This window comes from Papio anubis, chromosome 16 (genome assembly GCF_008728515.1).
Source record: "Papio anubis isolate 15944 chromosome 16, Panubis1.0, whole genome shotgun sequence".
NCBI classification, from domain to species: domain Eukaryota; kingdom Metazoa; phylum Chordata; class Mammalia; order Primates; family Cercopithecidae; genus Papio; species Papio anubis.
Window position 1 is genome coordinate 55,235,415 of NC_044991.1, and position 19,193 is coordinate 55,254,607.

The 19,193-nt window shown below is 49.2% G+C and overlaps 1 protein-coding gene across 4 annotated transcripts in view; it reads left to right on the forward strand.

Moving 5' to 3' along the window:
* The window catches only part of C16H20orf194 (chromosome 16 C20orf194 homolog), a 166,953-nt gene extending 149,417 nt beyond the window's left edge, over positions 1-17,536 (forward strand). For 3 of the 4 annotated variants that reach the window (XM_003905008.3, XM_017944962.3, XM_017944964.2), the window contains 7 exons: positions 1,649-1,735; positions 6,588-6,694; positions 7,062-7,136; positions 10,429-10,634; positions 11,568-11,633; positions 13,027-13,120; positions 14,164-17,536. In XM_003905008.3, coding sequence (XP_003905057.1) covers positions 1,649-1,735; positions 6,588-6,694; positions 7,062-7,136; positions 10,429-10,634; positions 11,568-11,633; positions 13,027-13,120; positions 14,164-14,276 — 748 coding nt within the window. In that variant the 3' untranslated portion in view covers positions 14,277-17,536. Of the gene's footprint in view, positions 1-1,648; positions 1,736-6,587; positions 6,695-7,061; positions 7,137-10,428; positions 10,635-11,567; positions 11,634-13,026; positions 13,121-14,131 lie in introns of all 4 variants that reach the window. The other variant, XM_017944963.3, reaches the window with a different exon arrangement.
* Positions 17,537-19,193: the final 1,657 nt, after the last annotated feature.

Sequence of the window (19,193 nt, forward strand, 5' to 3'; positions counted from 1 at the left end):
AAAAAAAATATTACTAGTCCTGTACTGTGTAAAGTATCACTCCATAGACTACTGACTCCTTACAAAGGGGGAAAAATACCTTACAGTGGAAAAATTCTGGTATACCTATGTTGACCAAACGATGAAACTCCATGAGACCAGTAACGGGACAAACTGATACCCTGTACCTCCTTGATGTGATGCAATGGGAAGGATGCAACACCACCTGGGTATTAATCTCCAAAAATGCATAACCTGAATCTAATTACGAGAACTAGAAACAGACAAATCCAAGTGTGGGACACAAAAGCTCTGACATGTACTCTTAAATATCAACACCATGAGAATCAAACAAACCAAAAGATAGAGGAGCTGTTCAGATTAAAGGAGAATGAAGATTATAAATTTAGGCCGGGCACAGTAGCTCACGCCTGTAATCCCAACACTTTGGGAGGCCAAGGCAGGTGGATCACCTGGGGTCAGGAGTTCGAGACCAGCCTGGCCAACATGACGAAACCCCATCTCTACTAAAAATACAAAAATTAGCTGGGCATGGTGGTGGGTGCCTGAAGTCCCAGCTACTTGGGAGGCCGAGGCAGGAGAATCGCTTGAACTCAGGAGGCGGAGGTTGCAGTGAGATGAGATCATGCCATTTCACTCCAGCCTGGGCAACAAGAGCAAAACTCTGTCTCAAAATTTAAAAAAAAAAAAAAGAATGTATCTGTATATCAAAGTAATAACAGACGCGTGCCACCATGCCCAGCTAATTTTTGTATTTTTTTTAGTAGAGATGGGGTTTTGCCATGTTGGCCAGGCTGGTCTCGAACTCCTGACTCCAGGTGATCCACCTGCCTCAGCCTCCCAAAATTCTAGGATTACAGACGTGAGCCATCTCTCCCGGCCTAGTGAATGATTCTTGATTGGATAGTGGACCCTCCCCCACCAAAAAAGGGAAATTTGAAAGTGGATATATGTTCGTGCTTCTCCAACTTCGCTGTGCATATGCATCTCTAGTGGAGATCTTGTTGAAAATTAGTTTCTGGTTCAGTACATCTGGGCTGGGGCCTGAGGCTCTGCATTTCTAACAAGCTCCCAGATGACTGTTGGGAGCCAGTAAATTCCTTGCATGTGATCATGATACTGTAGTTCTGTAAGAGAATGTCCTTGTTCTTGGGAGATGCATACTGAAGTATTTAGGGGTAAAATATCATGATGAGTACAACTAGTTTTCATTTGGTTTGCCAGAAAAAAAAAAAAAATGCTTGTATATATTTAGGGAACATGAAGAAGAAACAAAATGTGCAGGTTAAGATTGCCAGTCCTGGCCCAGCACAGTGGCTCACGCCTGTAATCCCAACATTTTGGGAGGCTGAGGCAGGCAGATCATGAGGTCAGGAAATCGAGACCATCCTGGCGAACGTGGTGAAACCCCATCCCTACTAAAAGTACAAAAATTACCTGGGTATGGTGGCATACGCCTGGAGTCCCTGCTACTCAGGAGGCTGAGGCAGGAGAATCACTTGAACCCAGGAGGCGGAGGTTGCAATGAGCCAAGATTGCACCACTGCACTCCAGCCTGGCGACAGAGCGAGACTCCGTCTCAAGAAAAAATAAAAATAAAAAATTGACAGTCCTAATTAATCTAGGTCTTTTCTGTGTGTTTTCAAAGGAATGAAGACATTGAGCTGATTCTCTCAGAAAATAGTTTTTCAAGTCCTGAGATGCTGCGATCTCGATATTTAATGTATCCTGGCTGGTAAGTATCATCATTGAAAAATAACTAAGATTTTTTTGTAAACCCAATGATTTATTTATTTATAGGAAAAAAAAGGGAGAAGGTGAAAATACCAGATGTGCTCTGCAAGGATGACACATGGCAGCTGGCACGGCCCGCATGTCCAGCAGCTACTGGCCTTGCCAGGAGCCCAGTGCTTCACCTCTTAGGCTCCAAACTGGGAGCCTTCTCAGTTATTTCAATTTAGGGAGTCATCCTGTAGGCAATAAGCACCACTGTGCCCTGTGTTCCTCCAGCACCTACTGAGGGCAAAGTGGCTGGCACAGAACCAAGGAGCTATAACTTTCCCAGGTGAGACTCGCTTCTGGCAATACCGTCAGTCCTCTAGGGTTCCCATCTCCTGGGTTCCCTGCTCATATGGCCCAGGGAATGTTCTCTGTAGGATGCTGCACAGCCTGTGGATCTCTCCAGAGAAGAAGAGGACAAAGGAGAGAATGTGCATAGTTACTGTAATCATACTAATACAAACACACTGAAGCATTTACTGTGTGTGCTAGCTGTTGTTCTAAGACTCCACTCTCTACATGGCAGCTCCTAGCCACATGGCTATTTAATGAAATGTAAATTAATAAAAATCAAAATTTATAATTCAGTCTTTCAGCCACATAGCCACATTTCAAGTGCTCCATAGCTTCCTGTGGCTAGCAACTACCGTGTCCAGTAGTGCAGATCTAGAACATTTCCATTACCCCAGAAAGCTCTGTTGAATAGTGCTGTTGTGAGGGCCTTGTTTGTGTTGTCTCATTTACACCAATCCTGTGAAGTGGATTCCATTATTTTGTCATTTTACAGATAAGGTACCGGGGCAGCAAAGAGTTAATGACTTGACAGTTTACAGCTAGTAAATGAAAGAACTGGATTTCAAACCCAGGTTGAATGGCTCAGTGCTTTTTCTCTTAGGCATCGTGCTACACTTATTCCTGTATAGAATGGACAGTTTGTTTCTGCTATGTTGAAGGTTTAGGGGAACACCATTGTTAAAGCTTGGCCAGAATTAATCTCTTATGTTTAATTGGATTATCTTTGTTATTCTTACTCACTTTTCCCAAGCAGCTCTCTACATCCTCCATACCACCCCTTACACCACCAACTTTTTCCCTAACAAAAAATGATCTGGCCAGGCGTGGTGGCTCACACCTGTAATCCCAGTACTTTGGGAGGCCGAGGCGGGCAGATCACGAGGTCAGAAGATCGAGACCATCCTGGTTAACATGGTGAAACCCCGTCTCTACTAAAAATACAAAAAATTAACCAGGCATGGTGGCAGGAGCCTGTAGTCCCAGCTACTCAGGAGGCTGAGGCAGAAGAATGGCATGAACCTGGGAGGCGGAGCTTGCAGTGAGCCGAGATCGCCACTACACTCCAGCCTGGGCAACAGAGCGAGACTCCATCTCAAAAAATAAAATAAAATAAAATAAAATAAAAAATGATCTACTGTGCTGTAAAAAACAAAACCAAAAAAATCCCAGAGGGTCAGTATGTAAAATTGAAGGTTTTCAGGCATATTCTTAGAAGGAACCTCTGATTTGAGTCACGTCATACTTTAAACAGTGAGTAAGTGGGTCATTCCTTATGCTTGAACAAGGTAATGATATCTTAGCTAAAAATAAACAAATGGAGCTTCTAGGGGGAACCTTCTTTCCAATGGCTACAGCCACTGACTCCCTTGCTGCCTGAACCTCTGGGTCCTAAGCTCCTGTAATCACCACCAGGTGCCTAGAGAAGCACTATTCTCCAGTCCTTACTGACTCATGCACAAAAACCTAGCTCAGGGCCCAGACACCTGAAGGCAGGCTAATGCAGGAGAGAATAGGGTAAGCGGGGCCCATTAGAAGACTGTGAATCTGGCCGGGCACAGTGGCTCACACTTGTAATCCCAGCACTTACGGAGGCCAAGGCAGGTGGACCATGAGGTCAGGGGTTCGAGACCAGCCTGGCCAACACAGTGAAACCCCATCTCCACTAAAAATACAAAAGTTAGCCGGGCATGGTGGCAGGCACCTGTAGTTCCAGCTACTCAGGAGGCTGAGGCAGGAGAATGGCGTGAACCCAGGAGGTGGAGCTTGCAGTGAGACGAGATCGCGCCACTGCACTCTAGCCTGGGCAACAAGAGCAAAAGTCCGTCTCAAAAAAAAAAAAAGAATGTGATTCTAGAGTTTAAAACCTTTTCCTCATCAGGAAGATCAGTCCTAGAGTTTAAAACCTTTTCCTCATCAGGAAGATCAGTCCTTATAGAGAATCAGAGATAGAAGGACCCCAAAATTCTCTTTCAGGCCCCCCCTCCTAAGTCCATTTCTAGAAATCAGATAATTTCATCTTTAACAAGATGGCAAGTCATCAGTCTCCTACTCATATCTATATATTACTCCCCTCCCACTTGGGTCAGAGCCACCACCTCAGGGTGAATGGACTTTAGTTCCAGGATGTGCTCCGCTCTGTGCTGTGCACACATTCTCTGCCACTTCCCTCCCACATCTTTCTGTGTTCCCATCCACCCTGCTCTCACCTTTTCTGGTAGAACAGCCTGTTTCTAGTTTGGGCAGAAACCTTGCTGCCTTCCCTTGGCCCTTGTAAATTCCTCTAAGGATTCAGGTACCACAGAAGCCAGAGGCCAGAGAAACCCCCAGTCTCCAAAATGACTTGTTTGGGTGGGGAGAAGACAGGTCAGTCTTGCAAAAATTTTATGCCTACCACCGTACTTTAAAGAAATTACAAAGAATAAGATACTTTCAACAATTTAAAATTCAAAATTGCAGTGCTGTTTTAAAATAAAGGAAACAGGCAGGTGCGGTGGCTCATGCCTGTAATCCCAGCACTTTGGGAAGCCAAGGTGGGTGGATCACAAGGTCAGGAGTTCAAGACCAGCCTGGCCAACATGGTGAAACCCCATCTCTATTAAAAATAAAAGAATTAGCCGGGTGTGGCAGTGGGCACCTGTAATCCCAGCTACTCGGGAGGCTGAGGTGGAGAATTGCTTGAACCTGGGAGGTGGAGGTTGCAGTGAGTTGAGTTCGCACCACTGTACTCCAGCCTGGGTGACAGAGCAAGACACATGTCAAAAAAATAAAATTAAATTAATTAACTAATTAAAATGAAGGAAACAGGCTAGGCACAGTGACTCATGGCTATAATCCCAGCACCTTGGGAGGCTGTGGAGGGAGGATCACTTGAGGCCAGGAGTTCAAGACCAGCCTGGGCAGCATAGTGAGACCTTGTCTCTAATAAAAAATAAAAATTAGTTGGGCATGGTGGCATGTGTGGTAGCAACTACTCAAGAAGCTGAGGTGGAGGATCACTTGAGTCTGAGATGTCAAGACTATAATGAGCTATGATCACACCACTGCACTCCAGCCTGAGCAGCAGAGCAAGACCCTGTCTCAAAGAAAATAGGGCAGAGATGCCCCAGTTCCTTCTGTGACAGGTGTACACATCTATATGTACAACCTGTTATGCTGCCTGCAACAAAATGGCAGGGCATAGTTGGAGCCCCTAAAGAAATGGGAGCGGCTGGGTGCGGCGGCTAACACCTGTAATCCCAGCACTTTGGGAGGCCAAGGCAGGCAGATCACAAGGTCAGGAGATCGCGACCATCCTGGCTAACACGGTGAAACCCTGTCTCTATTAAAAATACAAAAAAAGGCCGGGCGCGGTGGCTCAAGCCTGTAATCCCAGCACTTTGGGAGGCCGAGACGGGTGGATCACGAGGTCAGGAGATCGAGACCATCCTGGCTAACACGGTGAAACCCTGTCTCTACTTAAACGAATACAAAAAAAACTAGCCGGGCGAGGTGGCGGGCGCCTGTAGTCCCAGCTACTCGGGAGGCTGAGGCAGGAGAACGGCGTGAACCCGGGAATCGGAGCTTGCAGTGAGCCCAGATCGTGCCACTGCACTCCAGCCTGGGCAACAGAGCGAGACTCCACCTCAAAAAAAAAAAAAACAAAAAAAAACAAACAAACAAACAAAAAAATAGCTGGGCATGGTGGCGGGCGCCTGTAGTCCCAGCTACTCGGGAGACTGAGGCAGGAGAATGGCGTGAAACTGGGAGGCGAGCTTGCAGTGAGCCGAGATTGTGCCACTGCACTCCAGCCTGGGTGACAGAGTGAGATTCTGTCACCAAAAAAAAAAAAAAAAGCAATGGGAGCAAGCCCAGTTGCAGTGGCTTACACCTGTAATCCTAGTACTTTGGGAAGTTGAGGAGGGCGGATCACTCGAGGCCAGGAGTTTCAGACCAGCCTGGCCAACATGGCGAAACCTCATCTCTACAAACAATACAAAAATTAACTGGGTGTGGTGGCGCACATGCCTGTGATCCCACCTACTCAGGAGGCTGAGGCAGGAGAATCACTTGAACCCAGGAGGCGGAGATTGTAGGGAGGCAAGACTGCACCACTGCACTCCAGCCTGGGCAACAGAGGGAGACCTTGTCTCAAAAAAAAAAAAAAAAGAAAGAAAGAAAGAAATGGGAGGGCATCCTGAGCAAGAGCCCCCCACTGTACCAGAAAGGACCCCCAAACTCAGATGGGGACTGGGAGGCTTCAGAGGCACACAGGACATCAAGGAACTGCTAGTCTAAGGTTATGTAAAACCTTCATCCTCAGAAAGCACCTGATTTAACTGGGCAGTCATGCTTCCCAATCTCAAAGTGAAAGAGGCATATACATATTTAAACAAGTTTCTGTGTGCAAAATGTCTTACAAGTAAGGGAGAATTCAAATATTATAGGATAGGGGGTATGTAGTTCATCTCAAAGTAGTATATAATAATACTCAAAACCCAAATTATTTGTGCTTACAATTTTTTAAACCTTTTAAGGTATGAAGGTAAATTGAATGCTGGATCAGTCTATCCCCTAATGGTTCAGATCTGCGTATGGTTTGGCCGTCCCTTGGAGAAGACTCGCTTTATGGCCAAATGTAAAGGTAAGCCTTGACTGGGATGTCCCAGACCCTGGAAAAAGGGTACCCCAGAGTTAATTCTACCTCCTGGTACCACTTCAGTATTCTGTGTGCTGTGTCTCTTCTTACCTTTTGAAACCAAAAGCAGACAGAGGGATTTGAGGATTGTGGGTGGCCACACAATTTGGTTTCCACTCCAGTGAAAGGGTTTTCCCTCCCCTGGGAACAGTGGCAGAGCCACAGGGGAGCAACAGGGTGTGGCGGGTAGAACCTGTGAACCCTAGACCCTGGTGTATGGTCCCTCCCCAGTCCCTAAAACTCCCAGCTGTGCTATCCTGAATTTGGCCTGTGCCTCCATGTGGGTGACATCTCTGTCCTCTTCCTCCACCAGCAATTCAGTCCTCCATCAAGCCAAGTCCCTTCTCTGGAAACATCTACCACATTCTGGGCAAAGTGAAGTTTTCAGGTAACCAGGGGCTGGGATTTGGGAGCTCTATACTATGGAGTGCTTGCATCTCATGATGTGAGTTTAGAGCCTCTGCTGGTGCTCTGCAGACCACTGATGCCACTCAGACTCTCAGAAACCTTCCACACCCTGGGCCTTCATGCCATTAGGCTTGTCCATCACCCCTCTCCCCCGAGGGCCTACTTAGTCTAGGTTCTCCTGTTCCATAGCAGAGGTTTGCCCTCCTCTCTTGGATGACCTGCTCAAGGGCTCTTCTCACAGCTTTTTGACTTTCTTGTTCAGAGCCTTACACTCCACACCTCTTGAGCCAGTCATGGCCTCCTCTAGACCTAAAACCAGGAGCTGCCCAAATGCTGAGCTCTATAGCTCCAGATCTATTTCTGACCAAAGTGTTTGAGCTTCCGTTTGCCTTCTCCTCTCTTCTGACAAGTAGGCCTGAGGATCAGTCATAGACCTCTGGAGCCCTTGCATCTGATAGTCTGTCCTGGAGTGGGCGTCAGAGAAGGCCTTAGAACAAGTAGGTGTCAGTCAACTCAATGTTGAGGAAGGGTACAGTATTCCAGGGGAAAGAAATAGCATTTGCTATAATCCAGAGGCAGAAAAGACACATTTTAGGAACCAAAAAGCATTTACTGTGACTGGAGCCTGGGAGTAGGGAGAGAGGAAGTGAGTCTGTTAGGGTGTCTTCAGCTGTTATCACAGAGAACCCCCACTCAGCTAGCAGATGTTGGCTGTATAACAAGTGAGGCGCTCAAGCAGCAGAGCAAGGCCACTGAGGACCCAGGTATTGTGTGTCTTCGTGTCCTCCCATGCTTGGTGTGTCAGCTTATCTTTCAGGTTCCTACCCCTTATGGTTGCCAAGTGGTGCTGTAGGTCTGGGTGTCAAAGCCAGACACTGCATCCAGCCAGTGAGGAGAGGCTGGCTCTTCCTGTGGGTACCTTTGTCAGTGCAGCGCCTCCTCCCAATTTCTCTGCCAACTTATCTCATTGGATTGCTGTGCCTTTCTGGACCCATCATCCATGGGGGAATTGGTATCAGAAGAAGAGGGAGATGATATGGGGGGTAGGCAACTATCAGTGTCTGCTGTAGGGAACCACTGAGGGCTTCAAGCATAGAACCATCATAGTTCAGATGGGAGAATTACATGGGTCCTTAGCTCATAGCTTTTGCTTAATTTATGTGATCAAATCAGAAACTGCAGCCCCATACCGAAGCCCACTGATCTCAGGCTCCAACAGCCAGCCCCTGCTGCTTCAGAGGTCTTGGTATTTTTGTTTTTCCCTCACCCATCACCTCCTTTTCTTCTTTATTTTTATTTCTTTTTTGGCTGGGTGCAGTGGCTCACGCCTGTAATCCCAGCACTTTGGGAGGCTGAGGCGAGAGGATCACTTGAGGTCAGGAGTTCGGGACCAGCTTGGCCAATATGGTGAAACCCCATCTCTACCAAAAATCTTAAAAATTAGACCGGGCTCGGTGGCTCACACCTGTAATCCCAGCACTTTGGGAGGCCAAAGCAGGCGGATCATTTGAGGCCAGCAGTTTGAGACCAGCCTGACCAACATGGTGAAACCCCATTTCTACTAAAAATACAAAATTAGCTGGACGTGGTGGCAGGCACCTGTAATCCCAGCTACTCGGGAGGGTGAGACAGAAGAATCACTTGAACCTGGGAGGTGGAGGTTGTAGTGAGCTGAGATTGTGCCACTGCACTCCAGCTTGGGCAACAAGAGCGAAACTCTGTCTCAAAAAAAAAAAAAAAAAAAAAATTAGCCAGGCATGGTGGCATATGCCTTTAATCCCAGCTGCACTCGGGAGGCTGAGGTGGGAGAATCACTTAAACCCAGGAGGTGGAGGTTGCAGTGAGCCGAGATTGCGCCACTGCACTCCAGCCTGGGTGACAGAGTGAGACTCCATCTCAATAAAATAAATAATTTTTTTTTCTTTTTTTCTTTTTATTTTTTGAGACAATGCCTCACTTTGTCACCTAGGCCAGAGTATAGTGGTTTGATCTCAGCTTACTGCAGCCTTGACCTCCCAGGCTCAAGCGATCATCCTACCTCAGCCTCCCAAGTAGGTGGGGCTATAGGCGTGAACCACCATGCCTGGCTGATTTTTTTTCTATTTTGTGGAGATGAGGTCTCCCTATGTTGCCCATGTCTTGAATTCCTGGGCTCAAGTGATCCTCCTGCCTCGGCCTCCCAAAGTGCTGGAATTAAGGTATTAGCCACCACGCCCAGCCTCTTGTTTATTTAGATCTGCTATTGACTCTTTTTTTGTTCAAATTTAACCTCTCTTTTTTCTGGATCTTTTCTCATCCTGCCTTTTGGGGAGCCCTTGCCCACTTCTTGGGTCTCCAGTCACTCCTAGTCCTCATCTCCTTAGCATGTAACACTTTTTCCCATTCTCATCTGTGTGACCTTCATGCAACAGTGCTGTACTGTTTTTTGTCTGTTTTGTTTTGTTTTTGACACAGGGTCTTGCTCTGTTGCCCAGGCTGGAGTGCAGTAGTGCGATCCTAGGTCACTGCAGCCTTGATCTCCCGGGATCAAGCTATCTTCCCACCCCAGCCTCCCAAGTATCTGGGACTACAGGAACACACCATCACACCCAGCTAATTTTTTTGTTGTACTGTTGTCTGTGCCCTCCTCCCTTGGCCTCTTAAGGCCTCTGCTGAGAGCCCCCGACTTCTACCAAGGGGGTTTCTTTGCTTTTCCTCAACAACCTCTTCCATAATGGCTATTCCAGCAACCACCAGGGACTATGTGGATGTCTCACGCTCAGGGTCTTACAGACTTTCAAATGCCACAAGTGCAGGGTCAAACTCTTCCTCTTCTCCCACCTATAAACCTTTTTTTTCTCTTGTGTTTCCCTTCTGGGATAATAGTGTCCACCTGATCACCCAGATCAGCCAAGCCAGAAATGTATTTTGTTCCTCTCTCTCTCTCTTACTCCATCCTTTCCTTTCCTTTTTAAAAAACAAATGAAAACAAAAAAAAAATGGGGTCTCCTTCTGTTACCCAGGCTGGAGTACAGTGGTGCAATCTCGGCTCACTGCAGCCTTGAATTCCTGGACTCAAGTACTCCTGCCTCAGCCTCCTGAGTAGCTGGGACCACAAGCATGAGCCACTGTGCCCACCTACTCCATCCTTTCTAAGCTGCCACCAGTCACGTCAGTTCTCTCTCCTGCGTTTTCTCGTGAATCTGTCCCAACCATCTGCATTGTCACAGTCTTAGCATAGCTGTATCCTTTCAAGGCAGGCTCTCAGGGACTAATGTATATTCTCCTTACAGACTCTGAGAGGACCATGGAGGTCTGCTATAACACACTGGCCAACTCCTTGAGCATCATGCCAGTTTTGGAAGGACCCACACCACCACCGGACTCCAAAAGCATATCTCAAGACAGCAGCGGGCAGCAGGAGTGCTACCTTGTGTTCATCGGCTGCTCCCTGAAGGAAGACAGCATCAAGGACTGGCTGCGGCAGTCAGCTAAGCAGGTGGTTTCCAGAGCCCAGACAGACCTGACACAGATGTGACCAGACACCTCAGAGCTGCTGCTGGCCCTGAGAAGCCCCGCCACTGCCTCCCTAATGCCTCCCCACTGGGCTTCCCCTCCCTGGCCCAGCCAGCACTTTCAGGGACACTTTGAGAGAGGGAAGAAGCCACTCAGAGCAAACTCCAGGCAGGCCTGCTATGTTGTTTGCTCTGTGAGCCTGGGTCTTCTGTAGATGCTCACTAGGGACCTGTCTTTATACTGAGGCATGGGCTACGTCACTTGGATAAGCTTCTAAATGGTTCTTGACTATGGGACCTCAGGCTGCCCCTTTGTCTGCCTCTCATTGGTAGGGTTTAGGGATAAGAATCTACAAAGAGGCGGCCGGGCGCGGTGGCTCAAGCCTGTAATCCCAGCACTTTGGGAGGCCGAGACGGGCGGATCACAAGGTCAGGAGATCGAGACCATCCTGGCTAACACGGTGAAACCCCGTCTCTACTAAAAAATACAAAAAACTAGCCGGGCGCAGTGGCGGGCGCCTGTAGTCCCAGCTACTCGGGAGGCTGAGGCAGGAGAATGGCGGGAACCCGGGAGGCGGAGCTTGCAGTGAGCTGAGATCCGGCCACTGCACTCCAGCCTGGGCGGCAGAGCGAGACTCCGTCTCAAAAAAAAAAAAGAATCTACAAAGAGGCACGACCATTCCCATTTATGAAAACACTGGGCTGTCCTCTGCTGCTTGTTCCCTGCTGGCTCACAGGGCTGTATGATGGGAAAGTGGTCAAAGAGCAGACAGGCAGAATATTATATCCAGGCCATAGTGCACATGCTTTTCCCCGCTGCTGGGATCTTAGTCGTGTAATAGAGCCGAGAACCCTCCCCTGCCCATGCACTCCATGAGTTCTGCTGGGACCTGACCTTCCACTCCCCATCTCTGCAGAAGCCTCAGAGGAAAGCCTTGAAGACCAGGGGGATGCTGACGCAACAGGAGATCAGGAGCATCCACGTGAGTGCCTTGCCCTGGCTTCTCCCCTCAGTGGCCCAGGGCTGTCCTTGGCTTGCATAGCTCTGTATTTTGGATTATCTGAGTGAGGAGCTATTTCTAGGACATGCTGGAGGTCTTGCTTCTCCCAGGCCACAGAAAGAAGCTGGGTACAGAATTCTGGCCTTTGTAGCTTCAGTGAGGAGGGTACAGGAGACCTCTGGTGTGACCTGGGCATCAGATTGAGTAGAGCCAGTACTTGTGGGAGAAGCTAATGACCAGAGTCCCTGCCTTGGAACCTTGTTCAAGCAACTGCTGAAGACCTATATTACAGATGAACCAGCTAGAGCCCAGGCAAAAACTGTCTAGATCCAGAAGCTGCTCATAGGAAGGTTGTGGAACCTGAGGCCAGGATAAGAGGCTGATTGGAGACCCCCTTGATCAGCCTCCAGGCTCTGACCCCCAGCCTCTGCCTCAGTCGCCATGCCCACTGGGGCCTTTTCCTAAGGGGTTTGGGGACAAAAAGCTAAAAAGGACATAGAGTCTAGGTCCCCAGGACGGACTGTATCACCAGCCCCAGTAATGAGCAGGTGGGGCAGGAAAGTATTCTGAGACTCCAGGAGCCCCTGCTTTCGATTTGAGAAGGCCCCCTTCATGAACAGCTCCTGTAGGCCCGAACAACCCTGGATGCTCCTGGGGAGGACAACATGGGCATAAGGTAGTTCTTATAATGTATGTTCCCCTGGAAGCCAACCATGAACAAGGAGTTAAGTACAGGTAGTTTATTTTGGAAGTGATTCTAGGAGACACTAAATAGGAAAAAGGAGGATGAAAGGGAAGGGGGATCCAGCCAATAAAGAGTGTGTTCATGGCCGGGCACGGTGGCTCACGCCTGTAATCCCAGCACTTTGGGAGGCTGAGGTGGGATCACTTGAGGTCAGGAGTTCAAGACCAGCCTGATCAATATGGTGAAATCCTGTCTCTACTAAAAATACAAAAATTAGCCAGGCGTGGTGGCGCACGCCTGTAATCCCAGCTACTTGGGAGGCTGAGGCAGGAGAATTGCATGAATCCAGGAGATGGAGGTTGCAGTGAGCCAAGATCATGCCACTGCACTCCAACCTGGGTGACAAAGCAAGACTCCATCTCAAAAAAAAAAAAAATGACTGTGTTCAACATGAGTACCACTGGGTGCCATAGGAGCTTCATCCCAGTAGGACCTCCCAGAACTCCTCACCTGAGAGGTGGGGCACCACCTCAGGCAGGGCTTGAGGGTTGCTGGGGGTGTTAGCTTCCTAGCTCCTCTGTATAGCAGAGTAGTCTGTCTTGCTAGGGAAATAGACTTGTTTGTTTTTAGTGAGTGAGTGAAGTATAGAAAGTAGTCAGATAATTATTACAGGACTCTTTTTTCCTACAGGTAAAACGCCACTTGGAACCCCTACCTGCAGGCTACTTTTATAATGGCACCCAATTTGTTAACTTCTTTGGTGACAAAACTGATTTTCACCCCCGTATCCTTGGAACAGCGTGGTCCCTGTGTGGATCCCGGGCAGTGAGACTGGGAGTTTGTGAGCCTGTCTGTAAAGCAGTTGTCTGCTAGAGCCATGCGTCTGAGCCCCAGGAGCAGGCTGGGCTCTGCATGTCTACTGATGGGCCGGGAATGCACAGGGGCAAACCTCGGGGGCAAACTTTTCATTTCAATCTCTAAATAACTGTTAAAGTTAAATTGCTCCTTTATTGAGTGGTTGCTAATGTGACTCTGTGGGTTATAGTTTTTTGGTTTTGTCTTTTTTTTTGAGATGGCGTTTCACTCTTGTTGCCCAGGCTGGAGTGCAATGGCACAATCTCAGCTCGCTGCAACCTCTCCCTCCTGGGTTCAAGCGATTCTCCTGTCTCAGCCTCCCGAGTAGCTGGGATTACAGGTGCCTCCCACCACGCCCGGCTAATTTTGTATTTTTAGTAGAAAAGCGGTTTCTCCATGTTGGTCAGGCTGGTCTCAAACTCCCGACCTCATATGATCCTCCTGCCTCGGCCTCCCAAAGTGCTGGGATTACAGACATGAGCCAAACCCTGCCCGGCTTAGAGACGAGGTCTCGCCGTGTTGCCCAGGCTGGTCTCAAACTCCTGGGCTCAAGTGATCCATCTGCCTCAGTCTCCCAAAGTGCTAATATGGCAGGCGTGAGCCACTGTGCCCAGCCTGTGGGTTATAGTTTGGATGCAGCTGTGGTGATATCCTGAAGTCTGTAGTCATCAGAGTCATGATTAAAAGTTGAAGACAGCCTGATTACAACAGTTAACCTGTGAAAAGATGGATAGGGCTGAAGCTGAAGGGCTCAGTTCTAGGACCTCATTAACATCCCTGTGACAACAGCCGTCGAATTCTTTGTAGCTGTGGTGCTGCCAGTATATACAAGGAGTCCATCAGGTACCCGCTCTATGGGCCAGACACTCACTTCCTCAGCAAACCCCCCTCACCTGCCTACAGGACCCTCTGGGCTCAGGCAGGCTCCCTTGTCCTTCAGGCTCAGAGCTCTCTTCCTTAATGAGATACCAGTCATGGACCAGTTCATGAATGACTACGTCGAAGAAGCCAACCGGGAAATTGAGAAGTATAACCGGGAGCTGGAACAGCAGGAGTATCATGACCTCTTTGAGCTGAAGCCCTAGAGGAAGGCTGGGCCCTTATATCCTGCAGAATGTCCACCTTGGAGATGGACAAACGGGTGTCTTAACCTCAGCTCTCCTGGAGGCCTCTCCCTTAAGGGGCTGTCTTTGTTCTCCTTGGCCTATGTGTCCTGGCTTGAGTGCATGTTGTCTTTATTCCCTGTATAGCGCTGAAGAGCATCACCTGCACCATTGACTTGGGGGGTGGGGGGAATACTCAAGGATGAGCAGATGGGGCCTGCCTGTCTACATGTGCAACTGGCAGTCCAGGAGCTCTGGGTTTCTGATAACAGGATCTCCTTTGGGCTCTTGAGGTTGGGGAGAAGCATTAGGATTGTACGGAGGAGTTGGTGGGACTTGGAAGGAACCCTGGCTGCCTGAACTGTGGCCATGTCTGGGAGGCGAGGCCACCACAGGCCTCAAGCCTCAGATGCTGCTCCACAAGAGCCATCTTCCCCAGTGGAGTGCCTGCCTCCCCTGCTAGGCCCCTTTCCCTGCAGGAGCTGGCCCTACTGGCCGTGGGCGCAGTCCTGGGAGGAGCAGCACAGCCTTGCCCAGGCCCAGTCCACAGAGCCAGCAGCTTGGGTTGAGATGAATAATGTGTTCACAAATGAGGGAATTTCCCTTCTGGACTAAACTGAAGGAGAAACTTGTTGCTTTCCAGAGGTGTGTGGCTCTTAAATTGACATCAGCTTTCCCTCTTGTGGGTGGTTCTTGAGCTCTCCTGTCACATCATTCGGGTGTCCTAATGTAGGGACAAGAGGAAACCTGCTGCTCAGGCCCCCTGGCGAGGCTTCACTTCACTGTGGAAGAGGGCATCCTGCAGCTGGTTAGTCTTAGACCTGGTGGCTGATCACTTGTGGGGTCAGTCTCCAGCACCCAGCACTCCCACAAGCCTTGCCAGGGAAGGCCTGCTTTTCAGCCACAAACTTCAGGAAACTTATCCGCCCGCTCCCCAAAGCATTGTTGCTGGCCCCGGGCTTGTGTGGCTCCCGAGGATTGGGAATTTCAAGTAATTGCAATACCTAAATTAGATTCCTTCCAATGGCATTGTTTTCAGCTGGACCGTAAAGCAGAGGGGAATTACAAGTGTATCCCATGCCTGACCTTCATAATTGGTGTGGGGGACAGGGGAGTCACAGCCACTGATATTTAGGTGATGTCTCTTAGGACTTCAGTGCCTCAGCTACCTGAACTGTAAATGTTTTCTGAATTTCACATATTTTTTTTTTGCATGCCTTAGGAAGAAGCACATAGGTAAAACCAGCAGTTTCCAGTAATGTAGGGAGTTTTGAGCAAGGCCCCTGGAGCAGCGGAGAGACAGGATGGAGCACAGGTAGTCTGTGTGCCTGGTCACACAGAGGCCTGCATGCAAGTAGCAAAGCAACTCTCAAGGGCTTGTCAGTAAAATATATTAGGGAAAAAAAACAATTTGAAGCCAAATGAACAAAACTCCAGATACCATTAAGGAATTTTGCATCAAGAAGGGCTTCTGAAAAGACGCACGTGCTCCAGTCCCAGCTCCAAAAGCCACTGGTGACAAGGGCCCCTCTGTGGAACCTAAGTCTGGGAGGCCCCTGACTTCTGGCTGGCCAGAGGCTGGGGTATGTCAAGGGCTTGCCTCTGCTTCAGAGTCAATAACACAGATCTTAAGTGCAATTGATTAATAAGCAATGAGTTACTGTAGCTTCCTTTATCTCTACCGAGCTCTTTTTAAAAACTCAAACTTGAGCAGCCTTAGAAAAGGGGTTGGGGGGTGGGAACCACAGGCCATTTCTCTGAGTGGGCTGCTGTGAAGTTTTAAATGAAAGCTCTAGCTTTAGGAGCTTGAGCCATTTCCTGACTGCACTGGCCTGGCAGTCTGGCTGCTGCACAAGAGTTTTTAAAGAGGGGTCGGAGCCCACCTGTGAGAGTGGGTCTTCTCACCATGTGGGGCTGTACTACGTGGTGGTCTTGGTTTCTGTTCATAGAAATGCTCTCTCACCAACTTGCCCCACTGTCCCAACTCCTCTCCTCTTAGAGAAAAAACTGTGATTACCTCAACTTGAATATGAAACTGTGATTGAAAAAAAGTCAAAACGTTAAGAAGCATCAAAGCCAAAAAGGCAAAACTGGCTGAGGCCTCTGTCGATGCTCCTCAGCCTACTTGGGAACGTGAAGGGGCAGCTGGCGAAAGGGCATTCCTGGGGCCACTTGCTCTACCCCACTGATAAGGCACACCAGCGGTGCACTGTGTGAGCTCTTTGAGGACTGAGGCCAGGGGATGCCTCCTGGAATCTGCCAGGCCTCTCTGTTCTGTGAAGTTCAGTATCCACTTGATTCCTCCAGGTGGCACTCCCAGGTCTGGGGGAGCAGGGTCTTCCACTGTCTCCAAAGGAATGGCCATGACACTGCTTTTGACCATAGAAGTGGATCCAGGGACCCAGCAAAAACAGCGGGGGTGGGTTCCCAGGGACAGGCAGTCCTCCAGGGGCTTACGTGCTTTTTGCCAACTTTCCTGTTAGCAGCTTCAGTTTATATCACCCAGAGTGTGTGGGATAATGTTGAAGTCGCTGAAGTTATGGGTTATTTTATGTTTTGACATGGGATTTTTCTGTTTTCGATTGGAAGAAGGAGACAGAAATTGGAGAAAATGGGATTATTATCCTAGGGAAGGGCAAGGAGTCAAGCCGGCACCTCTGAGCCCTGGGGGCTCTCTGACCTGAAGCCTGGACACTGGGCCCTTCAGGTCGCAAGAAAAAGTTCCCTCCTAAATTCTGTTAGGATTTTGGAGAATGTTTGCACAGTAATAAGCTTCGGGTTGCTCTTTGGGCTTCTCAAAAGGGAAAAGTTCAATTCAAAGATTGTAAACTACAAAGTATTCCAGCAGTGTTGCTGATATAGTTGGATAGTTGTACCTCAAAAAAGTAGGTGAGAACTGGCTTCCTCATTGTCCCAGGTTGTCAAATACTAATGACATAAGAGCTCACTTACGTGCCAAAATTCACTTTTATACTAGTTTTTCAGTGCTTTAATATTTGTAACTTAAATTTTAAAACTCGTATTTACAAACACTACTGTAACTTCAGTGAAACTGAATTGTGTGATTGAAGCTTTTTGCTTATCATAGTATTTATTACATTACTTAATTCAGTAAATATATAAAAGTAGCTTTCAATTTATTTTTATATTATTTTACATGTTTTTACCTGCAGTTGTGTATGTGAATTTACCTTGGTAATTGAGATGTCATGCTAAGGACCAATAAACTATCACTGAACAAGCAAGGACTCCAGACGATGCCTGTGCCATACACTCAGTCCCCTGGTGCTCCTGGAGCGGGGGTGAGGGGGGCTGGCCTTCAGCCTCCCCTGGATGCCTCTGCTGGGGATGCTGAGGGGAGTCTTCCGAGCTCACACTCCCTCTCTAGACGCCGGAGCAGCCCGTGGAGAATAAAATTCATCGGAAGAAACCACACTGGCTTGCGGGGTGGGAACTTGGGAAGTCCCAGAACTCGGGGAGAGGCTCAAGGAAGCCGGCTATGGGAACGGGGCTCTCCCGGGCCCTCCCGCCCCGCCCGGGTCCTTCCGCCCCGCCCGGGTCCTTCACCCTTGTCTTAGGCCGCGGTGCGCGGGTGCCGGTTCTTGGCCCCAGTCTGCCGCGGCCGGGCTGCAGTAGGAACCACACCTTTCCAGCCTGATCGGCGCGTTTCCGCGCGGTGAAAGCTCGGCGAGGTGGCTCCTCGGTCCTACTTTATACATGGGGACGACGGGAGGCGCTGACGGGTCAAATGGGACGGATTTGGCGCCGCGCGTTGGAACCGCAAGTTCTAACGGGGAGGTTTGCCGGAGCCCGTGGAGCTCTAGAGGAGAGACCAGAAATGCATCAGCTGTCCCCGTGCAAGCTTGAGTTCCACTCGCCAGGCGGTTCCTGCCGCACGTGGCGTGGGCCTCCCAGCTGACAACACCCCGGGCCCCCGCCGGCCGCGCGGGGAGGTGGGGAAAAGGGGCGCCCGCCACCAGTCCATAGACACCCTGCTTCCTGTCAACCAGTCGCTGGGGGGACAAGGGGAAATGCCCAACTGGCCAGATGTGGAAGCTGGCCCCGGGGGAAGGGTGTGGCCTCTGCAGATAGCTTCAGGTGACTGAGATGGTGGTCTTAGGTTTGGAAGTTCCTTGAGATAATTAGTCCTGTGCAAACCAAATGCAAATCTGCATGGGAAGGGCCTGGTAGACTTGAGGGAGGGAGCCGGCAGCAATATTATCCCTTCACAACCTCTTCCCCAAAGCCTCCGGCATCCCCATCCTGCAGGCCGGGGTTTGAACTTTGATGGAATGCCTGTGCTTGCATTATGGCAAAACCTCTAGGGTTTGGGAATTAACCCCTAGGAATTGCCAGAGTGATGGGGAGACAGTAAATGGTGAAGGGCTCTCAGAAGGACTTAGAGGCCAGGAAACCTGAGGATGGGGAAGGGATCCCATCTTCCACCTGGAGCCCTCAGTAGGGACAGGGGACTACTGAAACCCTAGTGCTGCTTACCAGAGTAGGAGCCCCAGAGTCAGGGAATCCTGGCAGAATCCATCGTGGAAAGTGATTTAGAGCAGAAGATCTCATGTGGAGCTACTGAAAATCAGAGAACCTGCCAGGAACACGGAGAAACACCAGTGTTAATCTCTATCCTACACTCTAGGGATAAGTTATGCCCAAAGAAGACATGACCATGTGACCCACTTCCAGCCCATGACAGAAAGCTTGGTTTCTGTAGGAGTCCAGACTAGTACTAGATACAAGTCAGCCGGGCCCAGGCACTAATACGTCATCAGAACCCTCTCTCTATCTTTGGTGGCTTCATTCTTCCCCTGCAGCAAGCTTCCTCTACACCACCAGCAGCACCAGGGTCCCAAAGGCAAAGATCACATTCTCATCCCTGAATAGTTACAA